The 18,894-nt window shown below is 44.8% G+C and overlaps 2 protein-coding genes and 2 non-coding genes across 4 annotated transcripts; 3 read left to right on the top strand and 1 right to left on the bottom strand.

The window, feature by feature from the left end:
- Positions 1-1,038: 1,038 nt before the first annotated feature.
- Positions 1,039-4,083, top strand: LOC137098545 (tripartite motif-containing protein 16-like). The gene is made up of 2 exons (XM_067474871.1): positions 1,039-1,143; positions 1,397-4,083. Exon 2 carries the CDS (start codon positions 1,568-1,570, stop codon positions 3,257-3,259), a length of 1,692 nt encoding a protein of 563 aa, XP_067330972.1. The 5' UTR covers positions 1,039-1,143; positions 1,397-1,567; the 3' UTR covers positions 3,260-4,083.
- A 2,892-nt stretch (positions 4,084-6,975) lies between these two features.
- On the bottom strand, positions 6,976-7,094 carry LOC137099079 (5S ribosomal RNA). Its single transcript, XR_010910718.1, has one exon. It is a non-coding gene; the product is annotated as a 5S ribosomal RNA (ribosomal RNA).
- A 391-nt stretch (positions 7,095-7,485) lies between these two features.
- Positions 7,486-7,604, top strand: LOC137099004 (5S ribosomal RNA). Its single transcript, XR_010910693.1, has one exon. It is a non-coding gene; the product is annotated as a 5S ribosomal RNA (ribosomal RNA).
- Positions 7,605-12,227: 4,623 nt separating this feature from the next.
- On the top strand, positions 12,228-15,141 carry LOC137140573 (tripartite motif-containing protein 16-like). Its single transcript, XM_067528875.1, has one exon. It carries the CDS (start codon positions 12,559-12,561, stop codon positions 14,251-14,253), a length of 1,695 nt encoding a protein of 564 aa, XP_067384976.1. The 5' UTR covers positions 12,228-12,558; the 3' UTR covers positions 14,254-15,141.
- The last annotated feature ends 3,753 nt before the right edge of the window (positions 15,142-18,894 follow it).

Raw genomic sequence — 18,894 nt, 5'->3', positions numbered from 1 at the left:
TCAGCTTTGTTCGGTGTCATTTAGGCTGAGAGCAATAAAACACACTGAGACCAAGATCAGGTGACTGACGTGTCCTGTTAATGTCTCCATATATTCTTCTACAATGTCAAAAATGGAAAGACTGTGTGTAAAAGGCTAAAAAATATGTTGTGAAAATCCTCCAATTAATGAACGGTTTTGTAAAAGGCAGCACATGAAGATTTTGGCCAGTGTTTCCATTTCCTCCACACTGTTCAGATTCTGATTCACTATGAGGATCTAAAAAATACACAACACTGAGTGTCTCACTGTTGTTCAGGGACTAAATGAACAAAGTACGTGAGGTACTGCAACAGTTATGCTCTAATGAGACGACTTGCTGATTTCCAGCAGATGTCGCCATTTTAACTGTGTCAACACATTTGCTTCATATTGATTCAAAGCTTCAGTAGAACAAAGTAAATTATGAGAAAAAAGCCAGAATTCTGAAACAAAAGTCACATTCAAAAACATATTTATAGCGACTCTAATCCTCTGCTCCACAAAGTACCATTTCTAGTAATGAATAAAAGAATATAAGTGTTATAGAGACGTGTTAATACACAGAAACAACAGCAGGTAAAGGTGGAGCTGATATAATGTCTTTATGTGCTGACAGCTGCTTCAGCCATTACAATACATCATGATCAGTACCTTAAATAACATCAAATGGAAATACTCCAGTAAAGTACAAGTACCTCGAAATTGTATTCAAGTCCAGAACTTGAGTAAATATACTTAGTTCCTTTACTTAGCTGTATATGAGGCAGTTACCTGCAGCTCAGGTGCTCCTTGTCAGCTCCAGAAAATAGAAGCTTAGAACCTCAGAACAGCTGCTCTCCACCACATGCTCATTGTGAGGGAAATTTGATAATCTAGTAAGACATCCTGTCTCTGGCTCCACAAAGAAGTGTGTTAGCTAGGCACCAACCCTAAAACTACCCACATCTGAACATTTGCTTCCCAGCAGGAATCAGTACAGATGATCAAGTGACAAGAACTTGCTAAGTAGACTCCGGACCACATTGTATGAAGGCTGATTTGCATTGACTCATCTCTTACTGGGATTACTGTTGTATGCAGCGCAGTGAAATATGAGTCGCTCATGATATGTTTTTTCTCTAGGTGAAAATTTTATCTACTCTGTGATATAAATGTGTAATAAAATTTGTATTGTAATGTTTCTCGTCTACCACATGAGTAGAAATCATCAGATTTTGTCATTGATTTTTTGAAACTATTCTGAAAATATAACTGAACCAGTTTTCAGTCTGAAATTTTTGTTCTATAAAAAAATTCATCCCTATTGCTGCTGCTTTCAAACACAGTGAGCTCCTCCCTTTTAACAGATTTATTTTTGTTCCTTCCTCCTTCACAGATCTGTCAGTGTAAGGATGTGTGTAAACAACATGGAGGTACATGCCAGAGCTGGTAAAACCTATTGACTGCATCATGGGAACAAGAGCAAAGATCAGTTTTCTATTAGGGCACAGAGCTTGTTGTTCTTCGAACAAAAGTGAAACTATTCAACAATCGCAGTCGGGGGAAAATGGCAAAGCAAGGAAATCAACTGGATCAAGAAAAATTCTCCTGTTCGATCTGTTTAGAGGAACTGAAGGATCCAGTGACTCTTCCCTGTGGACACAGTTACTGTCTGAACTGTATTAAAACCCACTGGGATGAAGAAGATGGAAAGAAACTCCACAGCTGTCCTCAGTGTAGACAGACCTTCACACCGAGACCTGTCCTCGTGAAAAACACCATGTTGGCTGAATTAGTGAAAGAGCTGAAGAAACCTGAGGTTCCAGTTGCTCCTGCTGATCACTGCTATGCTGGACTTGAAGATGTGGCCTGTGATTTCTGCACTGGGAAAAAACTGAAAGCTGTTAAGTCCTGTTTGATGTGTCTGGTCTCTTACTGTGAGAAACACCTGCAGCCTCATTATGATGTAGCACAGTTAAAGAAACACAAGCTGGTGGAGCCGTCCAAGAACCTCCAGGAGAACATCTGCTCTCGTCACGATGAGGTGATGAAGATGTTCTGCCGTACTGATCAGCAGTGTATCTGTTATCTCTGCTCTGTGGATGAACATAAAGGCCACGACACAGTCTCAGCTGCAGCAGAAAGGACTGAGAGGCAGAGAGAACTCGAGGGGAGTCGACAACAAATCCAGCAGAGAATCCAGGACATAGAGAAAGATGTGAAGGTGCTTCAACAGGAGGTGGAGGCTCTCAATCGCTCTGCTGAGAAAACAGTGGAGGACAGTGAGAAGATCTTCACTGAGCTGATCTGTCTCATGGAGAAAAGAAGCTCTGAGGTGAAGCAGCAGATCAGATCCCAGCAGGAAACTGAAGTGAGTCGAGTCAAAGAGCTTCAGGAGAAGCTGGAGCAGGAGATCACTGAGCTGAAGAGGAAAGATGCTGAGCTGGAGCAGCTCTCACACACAGAGGATCAAAACCAGTTTCTACACAACTACCCCTCACTGTCACAACTCAGTGAATCTACAGATACATCCAGTGTCAACATCCGTCCTCTGAGATACTTTGAGGATGTGACAGCAGCTGTGTCAGAGCTCAGAGATCAACTACAGGACATTCTGAGACAGACATGGACAAACATCTCATCATTAGTGACTCAAGTGGATGTTTTACTGCCACAAGCAGAACCAGAACCAAAGACCAGAGCTGGATTCTTAAAATATTCATGTGAAATCACACTGGATCCAAACACAGCAAATGAATATCTGTTATTATCTGAGGGAAACAGAAAAGTAACGGTAATGAGTCAAAAACAGTCTTATTCTAGTCACAAAGACAGATTCATTCATTGGTATCAGGTCCTGAGCAGAGAGAGTCTAACTGGACGTTGTTACTGGGAGGTGGAGTGGAGAGGGACAGGGGTTGATATAGCAGTCGCATACAAGAACATCAGTAGATCAGGATTTGGTGATGAATGTGGATTTGGATACAATGACAAATCTTGGGCACTAAGATGTTTCCAAAATAATTGGAAAACAAAACAATTTTGTTTCAACAATATTAAAACTCCAGTCTCAGGTCCTCAGTCCTCCAGAATAGGAGTGTACCTGGATCACAGAGCAGGTATTCTGTCCTTCTACAGTGTCTCTGAAACCATGACTCTCTTTCACAGAGTCCAGACCACATTCACTCAGCCTCTACATGCTGGACTTTATGCTGGTTTTGAGGATGGAGACACAGTTAAGTTCTGCAAACTAAATTAGACAAAGACCATTTTAGTTTCTCTTGGTTAAAATCAGAGGGGACCAAAAAGAAGGGAGTTGCAGTAGACAAGTACGGAAGCGACAGACTGTGAACCAATATGGCAGCGGTATGAAGTGTGAGGGAGAGACAGAGGCGGTTGATGCTGCAAAGGTGGAAGTAGGCCGACTGTGTTGTTATTCATGTGGGAAGTAAAGGAGAGTGTGCTATCGAGGATGACATCCAGACTCTTAACCTGAGGGGAGGGAGAGAGAGAGGAAGGGTCAAGAGAAATTGCAAAACTGTTGTAACAGTAAAAGTGAATTTGATATTTATAGTATGTAAATGATAAAAACAAGGGACTCAGGACAGAACCCTGGGTCACACCTGTGGGGACTGGGAGTCAATATCACTGCATCTGCTTTTAGTTTCTCTAAACTGGCAAATTCTTGATGCAAACTGTATTTTGTTGGTCTTTACATTTACATGTATTGTAGTTTTTAAATTGACATACAAATGAAATATGTACTTAAAAAGTGTAATTATGGTGGTAATGAAATTTCTTTGACATAATTGAGGTCTGTGAGATGGGTTTTAATGATTTGCTCTAAATCTAACAGTTCCTTTATATCCTGAAAATTTATGTGAAAATATTAGCAACCGAAACCTGAAATCTGAGGGTCCGTTCATCCCACTAACCAGGGATGGAGTTTAGTAAGTTTGTCCAAACTAGTTTCTAGTTTCTATGTTTTTAGTCTGACAAGTGAAGATATACAGTAAACACATTATGTTTAGTTCTGTAAACCTGTTGGAAGTGAAGTGGTAAATAAAGTGCAGACATTCTTGATTCTATTTTTACTGTTCCTTTGCTTTTACTCGTCCTCCCTCCCCACCTGTGTTTCACATCTTGATGTTAATGTTAAATGGCTTTGTTTAAACTTCTCAGTTTCAGCTTCACTGCAACACAGTCTCAGCATGAAGAGCTGAGAAGCAGAAGATGGAGAAAGGAAAGAAAGTTTTGTTTGCCATTGCTGCACCCTGTAGGTAACCAGTGCTGATAAAAATACTTCAGTAAAAGTCAGTTTTACTCTGCACAATTCTTCTCTCTTTTCCCCCTGAGCTTGATTTCTTCTTCTGAATCCACATTTATGTACCAGCAGCATCCAGTCAGAATTTTACTGCCACTTGATTCGTTCATCAAACTTTCAGTGTAAATTGTTTTCTGTGTTGTCACAAAACTGGATTTAGTAAAAGCTGCAGTGTTGCTGAGATGAAGATGGCAGACGGGGTAGAAGTACACAAAATGAATTACTCGTGTAAAAAGCAAATACTCCAATACAGATATCACTGCAACTTCTTTACTGAAGTTAAAGTATTAGCTACCTGCACTAAAACTCAGTCCAATAATAAAAACTATGTGTGTTTAAACCTACTGGATTTGATCCTGTTGAATTTGCAATTTTAGTTCAGATTCGTTCAACAAACTGTCAAAGGTGAAAATTATGAGAAACATATGAAGGACGACAATTTATTTGAATTTTGACTTTTTCCTCAGAATTCTAACTCTAAACTCAGGATTCTTATAATTTTTTTTCAAAATTCATTATTCAAATAACTTTATTAAACCCATATGGAAATTGTGTTGTCTTGTTACAGCTGCTCTCTGCAGGAAAAGTAAAAAAACAAAGGAAAAGCACTTCAACCAAACCAAGGAGAAAAACCACATGGACAAATGAACAATCTACTGAAATGCAACTAAAAACAAAATATGATAGATAATAATTGACCTTAAAATAAAATAATAAATAATTGTCCTTTTCACCTTTCAGTCCCCTCCTGTTTACAAGAGGGGGACGAGTTGAACAGTTTATGTCTCCTGCGTTGTTCTATGATCAGTCTCTGGCTGAACGTGCTGCTCTGTACAGCCAGCACACAGTGGACTGGGTGGGAGGGATTGTCCAGGACTGAAAGGAGTTTGGACAACATTCTCCTCTCAGCCACAACATGCAGAGGGTCCAGATCCTCCCCCAGAACAGAACCAGACCTCCTTATCAGTATATTCAGTCTGTTACCATCTGCCACCCTCATACTGCTGCCTCAGCAAACCACAGCATAGAAGATGGAGCTGGCTACCACAGACTCAGAACATCCAGAGCAAGGTGCTGCAGATGTTGAAGGACATTAGTCTCCTAGAAAATACAGCTGCTCTGTGTTTTTCTTTAGATTGATGCTTCATTAACTGACCGGTCCAGTTTATTGTCCAGGTGGACACCCAGGTATTTGTACTCTGAAATTTCTATGAATCATAAACTTGTGACAGTATTTAATGATCAATATCCAAATATGAAAATGTAAATAACTTCCCGTTCGTTTTGCCATTATTATTAAGGGTCAACATAAGCAGCACTTAGCATCATTAGCGTGTCTTCACTCCGCTTTGCTAAACCACCGGTGCGTCTCATAAGGACGCTGTCACAGCCGGTCAGTGACGGTGTTACTGAGGAAATACGTACGTGAATCGCATCATTGGCTGAAGCGGACAGTCACTCACTGAATCACTGCGAAATAACAGAATAAATTGTTGTGTTTTTTATTTTCAAATCAGGTTGGATGTTTTTCTGTGCGCGGAAACAGTGTCAGCAGCGCGCAATTGCGCACGCGGGCAGCTTAGAGGGAACATTGCTTCCACCGCCTCTCCCCGTATGAAGAGAGGGTCGACAGGAGTCCAGGACTTCCTATAGTCCACCATCAGTTTCTTTGTTTTACTGACGTTGAGCTGGACATGATTGTTCTCACACCAGTTAACAAAACTGTCCATCACTGATCGATACTTTGTGATATCTCCACCCTGGATACATCCAACAACCACAGAGTCATGAGAAAACTTCTGAAGGTGGCAGGACTCTGACTTGTACCTGAAGTCAGAGGTTTACACGATGAAGAGAAAGGGGGGTAGGACTGTCCCTGGGGAGCACCTGTGCTGCAGGTAACAGTGTCAAACGCACAGTTCTGTAGGCGGACGTACCGGGATCGGTCAGGGAGGAAGTCCAACATCCAGGCAACCATGGGGGTGTCAACGAGCATGTTGTTTAATTTCTCCCCCAGCAGAACAGGCTGATTGTGTTAAAGGCACAAAAGTCAAAGAACATGATCCTGACAGACCCCCAGGCTTGTCCAGGTTGGTGTAGATCCGGGGTAGTAAGTGGATGAGGGCGTCCTCCACTCCCAGCTGAGGGGGATAAGCAAACTGGAGGGAGTCCAGAGATGTCACAACATCCCTGCCACAACATCCCTGCAGGGCATTTGTGGCCCCCTCGGATTAACCATTAGTTATTTATTACTTTGTCTTATTATTTTTTTACCTTTGCTACATGTTCTGATCTCCAGTCTATGAGGGAGGACACACATACTAGTACTTAATACTGACTTATGGGAAATGGAGTCTAAAACAAAGGCAGGACTTACTAGAGTTCGTGGGGAGACGGGCTGAGTTTAGCGGTTTGACAACGTTATTGTGCCGGAGGATTTTAGCAGAGAAAGGAAAAAGTCACCGGCACCACCAAGTTCTCGTGTCCTGGATCAGATCAAAATTGGTCTGAAGCAAATTGGAGAAGGGATTCTTTGTTTCAGTCATTTGTCAAAAAGAAAAGTCCCTTTGTCACATTGTGAGGGTTGGATGCTTCACCTGTGATGATAACAAAGTGCATATTTTGAGGTTTTGGATTGTTGCTGAGGAAAAAGCTTACAGCACCTGGTATTCCCAGGCGGTCTCCCATCCAAGTACTAACCAGGCCCGACCCTGCTTAGCTTCCGAGATCGGACGAGATCGGGCGTGTTCAGGGTGGTATGGCCGTAAACCACGAGAGTTTTGGCAAACAGGCCTTTTGAGAAGGAGGTGGTCGACGATCTCTGGCTCTTGTCAGGTGTCACATCACTCTCGATGTGAGCAAATGAAGCACGGGGGGCATCAAATAAACAGCGGCGTCTTGGAGAGGCGGCCCCCAGCAGCAAAGTGCTTCCACAGTCCTAGTCTGCTCTCAGCTGGTTGCTGCTCTGCTCTTTCTAACAACGGATCACAGCAGATCAGGAGGAGCAGTTACTAAGTATTTCCGCCTCCTCTTTAGCCACCCTCCAGCCGGTAGCTCCTCAGGCGAGCACCCAGGTGGTCTATGGCTGAAACTGAGCCAGTTGGATGGGATGCTGGTGATGATGTGCTTGTATAAAATGTGTGTTTGTGCACGGAGCTGTGGCTTACGGCCATACCACCCTGAACACGCCCGATCTCGTCCGATCTCGGAAGCTAAGCAGGGTCGGGCCTGGTTAGTACTTGGATGGGAGACCGCCTGGGAATACCAGGTGCTGTAAGCTTTTCTTTTTCCCCCCAGTTTTCTCTTACAGACAGTAGAGGGCGCTGCTGCTGCTGCTGCTTCACTGTAGACAGACTGTTTAAAAGCAAGGAGTGGACGGGGGAGCTGTGTGAAGAACCTCTGGCAGAAACTTCCTCTCACGTCATGTTCACATTATCTTTCATTATGGGTTTGTTCGGTAAAGGCAGCAAAATGTTCCCTCCCAACGTTTGACTGATGTAAATCCTAAGAGTTTTACTCCTGTAACAAAGTCTACACATCGTTTGAAGTGGCAAGAACATGGAGGCAGATATTTGCTCCCAGAAGTGCAGCTGTCAACCACAATTCGCCACTGTCCTCCTTTAACACACCTTTCACTGTCAGGTGTGTAATAGAAGTTGGTGCTCCGCTCACTGCCAAAGAGGAAAGTGGAGGAAAACCTGGGCAAGAGTGTCAAGACACCATTTTAAGGTCCGTCCAGAGACGCAGAATGAAAATCACAATGACCATCAGCACAGCTGCATTTTGCGAGACGGTTGGGCCCAAAGTAGAATCAGAGGTGCGAGGGCCATCCTTCGGCGGGAGAGCGTGAGTCAAACATGGACATGGAAAACATTCTCTTCGCCGTGGATCGCAATGATGAACGTGATGGAGGCTGGAAAGTCACAGTGATTAGCAGACAACCTGACAGTTTGCTGAGGGAACTGAGGACGTAATAAGCAAAGTGATGAGAGCAGGTGAAACTGATTACCGGTGATTAGTAAAGCGGAAACAATGCTACGGGACCAGGAAAGAGGAAGTGGCTGCAAAATAAAAGTCATAAAGAGGAAGTGAAGTTGGGGATCCTGACAAAAGTTTAGGATCGGATGAGCTACTGATTCTTTCCTGTGTGAATCCACTAAGATTGCGTGAAGCTGTCCTTATTATAGAGTAGGTCACATGATAAAACACCCTGACGTCACAGTGAGCCTTAATGTAACCTGTTGTGTGAGTATCCTGAGATACCCAGTCAAGATTAAATTGATAAATGAAGCACGAGGAAAAAAAGGCTGGGAGCAGTAGCCTGAGGGTGGAGAATGCTCTGCCCAGCAACAGAAGGTTAGAAAACTAATGTGTGATGTATGAGGTTTAGAACTGCATAGGATGGAGACTTGAAACTCTGTTGATGTACTTCTCTCTTGCAAGATAATAAAACCCTAAAAGACGTCCTGGATGTTGAAGCTTCTTTACCGATTACACTGGAGGTGTCTAAGAATCAGAGTTGCCTGATTCCAAGACGGCGCCAGTGTGTATTTGCTGTAGAGCTGAAGACATGTCTGGCGCGCTTTCCGGTGGACTCGTTGGATGAGCTTGGAGTGGTTCATGGCCTTTTCCCCTCCTGGCACTCATTGGAGCCTGTCAATGCCTGGCTGGTACCTGTCGTTGGTCCGGAGGACCTGTTCCAACGCCACCGTCCCTGTTCTTCTTGTCCCAGGCACCACGGGGTAAATCTGGAGAACCTGCGGCCTCTCTATTGTGATTATTTTAATTTCCCGCGTACGTCGGGTCGAGGGGCCACAGTTTATGAATCTACATATAAATGTAACCAGCCATCTCTGTCGTCTTCTTTTTCCAGCTTTGAACTTGACTTGTTTGAACTGGGTCGCTATCAACCTGTGCTGTGCGTCGTCCACCTAAATACAATAAGGACTTTCTTCATGAATTTTCTGAATTTTTTGGTGATATCATGCCTAAGTATGATCAAGTCCTTATCGTTGGAGATTTTAATGTGCACAAACAATGTCCAAGGACTTTTTAAGTCTTATTGACTCTTAATTTTCTTCAGCACGTTTCGAAACCCACGCACAAGCATGGACATACTCTTGACCTGGTTTTAACTTATGGTCTGTCTGTTACCAACTTGAGGATTTGTGATACAGTGTTTTCTGATCATATGGCTGTATTATTTGACATTACGCTGCCCTTTAACACCTGTATTATTTGACATTACGCTGCCCTGTAACACCTGTATTATTTGACATTACGTTGCCCTGTAACACCTTTAAGCCTCGCGCTCCTCCTCGGTGCGTCCGTATTATTAACCCTTCCACTGCCGCTCAGTTCTCGGCCTCACTCCTGAGTCTATGTGTTCCGATGCAGAGGAGCTCAGCTCCTGGTTTCATTCAACCTGCCAAACAGCACTAGATGCCGTGGCTTCGTTAAAGTCCAGGCAGCCTAAAGTTAAAGCTGAGCCGTGGCTGAATCATTCAACTCGCGCTGTCAGAAGCGAGTCTTGAAAAGCTGAACGAAAGTGGAAGAAGGACAAGCTGCAGGTCTCATTCCAAATATTAAAGGACTGCTGGTCGTTATCAGGCTGTTGTAAAAGAGGCAAAAAGGGAACAGTTTTCAAATATCATCCTGTCAAACCGTCACAAGCCTCGTATTCTGTTTAACACCATAGATGTTGTTCTTAATCCCCGAGGACTGTTTGTGAGGAACCTTCCCTGGAAGCACGTGAAAACTTTAAGTTTTTTGTAAATAAGGTGAATAATGTGACGGCTCTCATATCACCACCTACTTCTGACCCTTCAGTGTCTGTGTTGTGCCCTGTAACTTGTCACCAGTTTGAGCCTGTGACTTTGTCTTTTTTATATGAGACTGTTAGACATCTGAAGCCCTCAGGTTCCCCCACTGATGTGGTTCCACCACAGTTTTTTAAAGAGGTTATCACTACTCTGGGGCCTTCTGTTCTTGTTGTCTTCCCAAGACACTGCAAACATGCTCCAGTGCAGCCACTGATTAAAAAAACAGGCCTGGATCTCAGTGTGTTGTCCAATTTTAAGCCCATTTCTAAACTTCCCTTTCAGTCAGAAATTCTGGAGAAAATTGTATATGTCCAACTGAAGGACTTGTTAGAAGAAAACAGCATTCTTGAGGTTTTCCAGTCTGGCTTTAAATCGCTTCACAGCACAGAATTGGCACTGCTGAGGGTTTGTAATGACATCCTCTTAGCTAGAGACGCTGGGGACTCTGTGTGGTCTTGGTGCTACTGGATCTTACTGCTGCTCGTTCCGAGCAATGGATAGGCATCCCACTGCTCTGGAGTGGTTTAGGTCACACAAATGGATAATGTCCAGTCCTCTTCTGTTCCTCTGTTATATGGGATTCCGCAGGGCTCAATTCTTGGGCCTCTGCTTTTTCCCCCTCTATCTGCTCCCCCTTGGCATAACTGTCCTTTCCACTGTTATGCAGATGACACCCAGATATATGTGCCACTGAGACAGAAGGATGGCTACTCCATAAGCTCACTGATGGAGTTTCTTGAGGAATTACAAGCCTGGATGGCTCTTAATTTCCTCCACTTTAATGAAAAAAAGACAGAGGTTATTGTCTTTGGTCCAAGCACGAGAAGTGAGCCCCCTCTTGAAGACCTGGGCCCTTTGACACAATTTGTTAAACCTACTGTCACTAATTAGGGTGTTAACAGGGACAGTGGTTTTAGCATGGACGGGCAGGTTAGTGCAGTGGTGAAATCCAGCTTCTTTCATGTAAGACAATTGGCAAAAGTTAAACCATATTTGTCAAAAACGCACTTTGAGACAGTGATTCATGATTTTGTCACAACTCGGCTGGATTACTGTAATTCTCTGTATTTTGGTGTCTCTCACTTGTCCCTGTCCCGTCTTCAGCTGGTAGAAAATGCAGCTGCACGTTTGTTAACTGGAACATGGAAGAGAGCACATCACCCCGGTTTTCGCATCGCTGCCTGTCCATCTTAGAGTTCATTTTAAAATTATTTTATTTGTTTAAGTCCTTAAATGGTTTTGATCCGCCCTATCTCTCTGAGTTGCTATATGTGCACTCCCCCTCCAGGTAACTCAGGTCTTCTGACCAGCTGCTCCTGGACGTGCCGAGAACTCGGCGGAAGCTCAGGGGAGACAGAGCATTTGCTGTTGCAGGCCCCAATTTGTGGTATGCACTGCCTTTGCAAGTTAGACAGGCCTCCTCACTGTGTAGTTTTAAATCGAAGCTGAAAACTCACTTTTTGTCCCTGGCTTTGGACCCAGTATGAGTAGGTGACTGTACTACTTTATTGCATTTCTATTCTTTTTATCCTTTATTACTTTATATGTATTTATTTTGGCTTTACCATTTTAAATTGTTAAGCACGTTGCTCAGTTTTTGCCGTTTTTAAACTGCTTTATAAATAAAGTTGGTTTGGCTAAGACCAGATATTGTCATTTTTGCCACGGCACCTGTACAGCAATAAGCTAAATTCAGTTTCCTCCTGCATTGCCTGGAACTGGGGGGCTGCCTAAATCCCCTAAAAGACTTTCTACCTCCTCATAGGTAAAGTAAACTCTTATCATGCCATACAATGGTGAAATCAGCTGAGAAGGTTCAGGAAGTTCTCACCGTGCACTATGCTGCACACAATTGTTGCTGTTCTTGTTAAACAAAATGAACAGAGCTGCAATCTTCAATGTTTAGCTGCTAAATTAAATAATTTAAGATTTAGGAAAAAAATAACAAGAACAGGATTGAAGAAAAATTGTGCTGTTTGCGACCTGTGGAAAATAGGAGGCCACCAACTGATCCATAAGTATGAGCTGAAAAAACTTAAATATCAAAAGACTCACACAACAATGAACTACAGAAAGCTTTTGTGTGAATTGACTTTTAAAATTAACTGATGTGAAAATATCTTTCACTAACATCTTTGTATTGAAACATGTTATTTTAAAATTGCTCGAATGCTTTAATGACTTGATGGATGAACAGTGCAACTCCTCCTTTTCTGCTCTCACACACACTGAGCTGCACTTTATTTCTTTGTTCCCTCCCCTTTAGATCTACAGTTTCAAGATGGGTGTAACCAGGAAGTGCAGGAACTGACAGGATCCATTCTCTGCAGAAACACATGTTGTTTAGATCAGAGCTAAAACTCTCAGTTCTAAGAAAGAGAAACTGAAACAGTCATTATCACTGAAGGTAAAATGGCGCAGAAAGGAGTTCAGCTGGACGAGGAAGCATTTTCTTGTTCGATCTGTCAGGATCTACTGAATGATCCAGTGACTATTCCCTGTGGACACAGTTACTGTCTGAACTGTATTAAAGGTTTCTGGGATGAAGAGGATCAGAAGAAACTCTACAGCTGTCCTCAGTGTAGACAGACCTTCACACTGAGACCTGTCCTCGTGAAAAACGCCATCTTAGCAGGTTTAGTGGAGGAGCTGAAGAAGACTGGACTCCAAGCTGCTCCTGCTGATCACTGCTATGCTGGACCTAAAGATGTGGCCTGTGATGTCTGTACTGGGAGAAAACTGAAAACTGTTAAGTCCTGTCTTGTTTGTTTGGCATCTTACTGTGAGAAACACCTGCAGCCTCATTATGAATCTCCTGCTTTTAAAAAGCACAAGCTGGTGGAGCCCTCCAAGAACCTCCAGGAGAACATCTGCTCTCGTCACGATGAGGTGATGAAGATGTTCTGCCGTACTGATCAGCAGTGTATCTGTTATCTCTGCTCTGTGGATGAACATAAAGGCCACGACACAGTCTCAGCTGCAGCAGAAAGGACTGAGAGGCAGAGAGAGCTCGAGGGGAGTCGACAACAAATCCAGCAGAGAATCCAGGACAGAGACAAAGATGTGAAGGTGCTTCAACAGGAGGTGGAGGCTCTCAATCGCTCTGCTGAGAAAACAGCGGAGGACAGTGAGAAGATCTTCACTGAGCTGATCCGTCTCATGGAGAAAAGAAGCTCTGAGGTGAAGCAGCAGATCAGATCCCAGCAGGAAACTGAAGTGAGTCGAGTCAAAGAGCTTCAGGAGAAGCTGGAGCAGGAGATCACTGAGCTGAAGAGGAAAGATGCTGAGATGGAGCAGCTCTCACACACAGAGGATCACAACCAGTTTCTACACAACTACCCCTCACTGTCACAACTCAGTGAATCTACACATACATCCAGCATCAACATCCGTCCTCTGAGATACTTTGAGGATGTGACAGCAGCTGTGTCAGAGCTCAGAGATCAAATACAGGACATTCTGAGACAGACATGGACAAACATCTCATCATTAGTGACTCAAGTGGATGTTTTACTGTTAGATCCAAAGGCAGAACCAGAGACCAGAGCTGGATTCTTAAAATATTCATGTGAAATCACACTGGATCCAAACACAGCAAATGATTATCTGTTATTATCTCAGGGAAACAGAAAAGTAACAGTAGTGAGTCAAAAACAATCTTATTCTAGTCACAAAGACAGATTCACATTTTTCTGTCAGGTCCTGAGCAGAGAGAGTCTGACTGGACGTTGTTACTGGGAGGTGGAGTGGAGAGGGACAGCAGTTGATGTAGCAGTCACATACAAGAACATCAGCAGAAGTGTGAACGGTGAAGGATGTGATTTTGGTAACAATGACAAATCTTGGGCACTAACGTGTTTCCAAAAAAAATTTGAATTTTGGTTCAACAAAATTAAAATTCCAGTCTCAGGTCCTCAGTCCTCCAGAATAGGAGTGTACCTGGATCACAGAGCAGGTATTCTGTCCTTCTACAGTGTCTCTGAAACCATGACTCTCCTCCACAGAGTCCAGACCACATTCACTCAGCCTCTACATGCTGGACTTTTCCTTTTTGACTGTGGATCCACTGCTGAGTTGTGTAAACTTCCATCAAGTCTTCGTCATTAAAAGACAGTTTGTTGAAATGAGAGAGACACCACAGAGATCAGCCAATCAAACATCACAAGTTTTTCATTTAGTATATTTGTTCTTTTAGTTTCTTAGTTTTTCGTTTATTTCCTGTTTCTGTGGAGCCACTGAGGATATCACTGCTCATGATGAGTTTTGTTTAATCCTTGTGTAATGTTCATATTTTGCTTAAACATCCTCTGTTCACAGGTCAAACAGACCAAGAGCATTGATGTGGGTTTAAGACGACTCTGCTACAAAAATGTGTATGAAACACAGCAGATGGAAACTTCAGCTCATTGACAAACGATTTAGACACATGTGGTTTAAAACTGACATTTAGATCTGTTTAGTCACATGGATCAAAAGTTGCTGTTGTTTTAAAGGATAGAATGACAGTTGTAAAAAGCATTTCAATCAAGACATTGTGCAAAAATAGCATCTTTATTTTCAAGAAATTATTGTATAATCATAATTGGGGGCGGCTATAGCTCAGTTGGTAAAGGCAGTTGCTTACGGACCACAGGGTGAGTGGTTCGATCCCCCGCGCTGGCTATATGTCGAAGTGTCCCTGGGCAAGACACTGAACCCCTCACAGCCCATTTGCCCTCCCCAGCGATGCAGTGCCAGTCCAAGCCCAGTAGAAATTGGGGAGGGTTGCGTCAGGAAGGGCATCCAGCGTAAAAATTGTGCCAAATCAACATGCGGACAATGATCCGCTGTGGCGACCCCGAAGTAGATCTTTGATTATTTTGACATAGTTGAACAAACTGGGTGTGTTTATGAAGTGAATCTGCATGAAATCACTGAACATAAGTTATTAACAAACTGCTTTAATGTCTGAACAAAGTAAAGCTTTACATAATAAACTACTATAATAAACTATTATTTCTCCAAGAATCGATCAATTATTTCCAGGATCTTGTTCAAAGTTGGTGGAGAAAATATGAAAGTTGTATGAGACGATAACTGAGGCAGTTTTCATCCTGTAACACTACAAACTCCAGTAGAGACAGTGGAACATTTGAACTTGCTGAATGTGCATAAAATATTATGTAGATGAAAAAAAAACACTCTTACTCTTATTTTACTGCCTTTTTTAAATATAGCTCACACAAAGCTGCAGAGAAAAATTTATCTCTAACATTTAACCTTCTCAACATGAACAAAAACTCTCCTTGTCACAGCATCCACCCTTCTATCCTCCCCTTCCCTCCTGCTCTCTCTCTCTCCCTGTTTGTTTTCTTTCTCCCAGAGCACCTGGACTGCAGCGGCGGCCACACCTGCAAGCAATCACTCATCCTAATGACAGCAGTTCATATACCGGTCTCCTCCACGCCACAAGTTGCCAAATCGTCGCAGTAACCTCCTTGGTACTCGTGTACATTAGGCTCCTGGTAAAAACCCGTTAGTTAGAAACGACCGGTGGGTAACGGTGCCCCAGGCTGGAGATCAATAGCACAGTCAAATGGGCGGTGGGGAGGGAGTGACAGGGCTTGCTCCTTATTGAAGACTGGGGCGAGGTCATGATAGGCTGGGGGAATGAGGGACATGTCCGGTGTGGGGGAAGTGTCCACGGGAGGAGAGTGGCAAACAGGGAATGGTGCTGAAAGGAGACAAAACTAACATCTCCTATTGCCCCATTCCGCTGGACAGAGAAAGCCGAGGGAGCGTTCACCCAACTTAAGGAGCAGTTCACCTCTCCCACCATCCTGTCTCAGCCCGACACCTCTCGCCAGTTTGTAGTTGAGGTGGATGCCTCAGAGGTTGGCGTGGGTGCCGTCCTTTCCCAGCGCAGTGAGGGCGACCAGAAGCTGCGGCCCTGCGCCTTCTTCTCGCGCCAGTTGTCCCCTGCCGAGAGGAACTATTCTGTGGGTGATCGTGAGCTCCTGGCAATTAAGCTGGCACTGGAGGAGTGGCGCCTTTGGCTAGAGGGGGCGCCACAACCATTTATCATTTGGACTGACCATAAAAACCTCGCTCATCTCAGGACCGCCAAGCGACTCAATTCCCGGCAAGCCCGATGGTCCCTTTTCTTTGAGCGCTTCAATTTTTCCCTCACCTACCGCCCCGGGTCTAAGGACATCAAACCCGACGCTTTGTCCCGCATCCACGCCCCTGAGACATCCCCCCATGATCCCGAACACATTCTCCACCCATCATGTGTACTGGGGGCCCTCACCTGGGAAATCGAATAAACTGTGCGCATGGCCCAGCAACAGGAGCCCGATCCCGGCACCGGACCTCCTGGTCTCCTTTTCGTTCCTTCTCGGGTTCGTTCCCAGGTCCTCCAGTGGGCCCACTGCTCCAAGTTCTCCTGTCACCCCGGGGCAGACCTTTCCATACACCTCCTCCGGAGACACTTCTGGTGGCCGTCTCTGGTTAAGGACACCTGGGAGTTTGTGGCGGCCTGCGCCATCTGTGCCCGGGGAAAAACCCCCAAGAAACCACCAGATGGCCTCCTTCAACCCCTTCCTATATCCAGTCACACATGGTCACACATTGCCCTGGACTTCGTCACAGGACTTCCACCATCTCATGGAAATACCACTATCCTCACCATCATCGACCGCTTCTCCAAAGCTGTCCACTTTGTCCCCCTGCCAAAATTACCTATAGCCACTGAAACAGCTGAGCTTCTCACCCAGCATGTTCTCCGTCTCCATGGAATCCCTCACGATATTGTTTCGGACCGTGGCCCACAGTTTGTCTCCCAGGTTTGGAAGGCATTCTGTAACGCTCTGGGGGCAACCGTCAGTTTGTCTTCCGGGTTCCACCCCCAATCCAATGGCCAGACTGAATGTGAAAACCAGAGTCTTGAAACCGCCCTCAGATGCGTCACCTCATCTAACCCCGCCACCTGGAGTTCATTCATTCCATGGATTGAATATGCTCATAACTCTCTCACTTCCTCTGCCACATGTCTCTCGCCCTTCATGTGCTCTTTAGGGTACCAACCGCCAATGTTCCCAAATCAGGAGACGGAGATCGCAGTTCCTTCTGTCAACGCACACATCCGCCGTTGCCGTAGGCTATGGAGAGAGGCCCGGGCAGCACTCCTCTGGACGACACAAAGGAACAAGCGCCTCGCCGACCGTCGGAGAACCCCGGCCCCCACCTATACACCAGGTCAGACTGTCTATCTGTCCACTCAAAATATTCCTCTGCATATCAAATCTCGAAAATTAGCCCCCCGATATATTGGCCCCTTCCCTGTTGTAAGAATAATTAACCCATCCGCTGTACAACTCACACTCCCCAGAAATATGAGAGTGCATCCCGTGTTCCACGTCTCTCAGTTAAAACCAGTCTCTTCCAGTCCTTTGTGCCCGCCGACCGACCCCCCACCTCCCACCCGGCTCATCGACAATCACCCCGCCTACACTGTGCGTCGCATCTTGGACGTTCGCCGCCGGGGCCGGGGTCTCCAATATTTGGTGGACTGGGAAGGTTACGGTCCGGAGGAACGCTCCTGGGTTCCCCAGGCTTGGATCTTGGATCCTAAGCTTGTCAGGTGCTTCCACAAGGCTCACCCTGACAAGCTGGCCGGTCGCCCAGAGGCGACCCTTGAGGGGGGTGTACTGTCACAGCATCCGCCCTTCTATCCTCCCCTTCCCTCCTGCTCTCTCTCTCTCTCTCTCCCTGTTTGTTTTCTTTCTCCCAGAGCACCTGGACTGCAGCGGCGGCCACACCTGCAAGCAATCACTCAACCTAATGACAGCAGTTCATATACCGGTCTCCTCCACGCCACAAGTTGCCAAATCGTCGTAGTAACCTCCTTGGTACTCGTGTACATTAGGCTCCTGGTAAAAACCCGTTAGTTAGAAACAGCTAACCTGCTCTTTGTCTCCCTGCCCTCAGATCCTCCGGCCGCCCTGCTGTGTTCAGCGATCCCCTTGGCTCCTCGTCTCCACGGCTCCTTCTCCCGCGGTCACCATTCAACCTCCACCTGTGACTCGCCCCCCAATCGCCCCCCCCCGCACAAGGCATCAAGCTCCTCGGACCAGCCTCTCCGTTCTCCGGACATCGCCTCCTGGCAGCGCTCCCCTTTTCCCCCGACCCAATCCACTATACCTTCCCCTAAATAAACATTCACGCCTTCCTAACCGCCTGGTTCCGTCTCTCTTTCTGGGTCCGCAAAACATTAAATACACATCAAAGTGTGACACTCCTGGGACATGTAAATACACATGGACACAAAACTTCTACATTTATAGCAGTAAATTATCCTCACACTTCTCCAAGCAGAAACTAAAGAACTCCTGATCAAATTACACTCAGGTTGAACCTGGGACATACTGATATGAGTGATAAACTCTCTCTCTACACCACCTGCCTTGATGTAAATCTGAAGAGTCTCTTTCTTTTGGCCCAATCTTTATGAACTAATGGAAAATCTTACTGCTAATAATTAGCTGTAAAAAATAGTAAATGCATAATGGAACCAAAGTACCACCAAATGGTAAAGATGCTCATTACATCCGTGTAGCATCTTACACTGATAAAGCTCAACATTATGACCATGTGCAGTTTAATACAGTCCAATACAGTAGTTCTGCCATGAAGTCTACGTTCACGAGGTTATAATTTATCAGTTCTTAGGTTGAAACTGTCAGGTGATAATTCTACTATTGTTTCTAT

Source organism: Channa argus, chromosome 14, assembly GCF_033026475.1.
Source record: "Channa argus isolate prfri chromosome 14, Channa argus male v1.0, whole genome shotgun sequence".
NCBI classification, from domain to species: Eukaryota; Metazoa; Chordata; class Actinopteri; order Anabantiformes; family Channidae; genus Channa; species Channa argus.
Note: the sequence above shows the minus strand (reverse complement) of the source record. Positions and strands in the feature narration are given on the sequence as shown.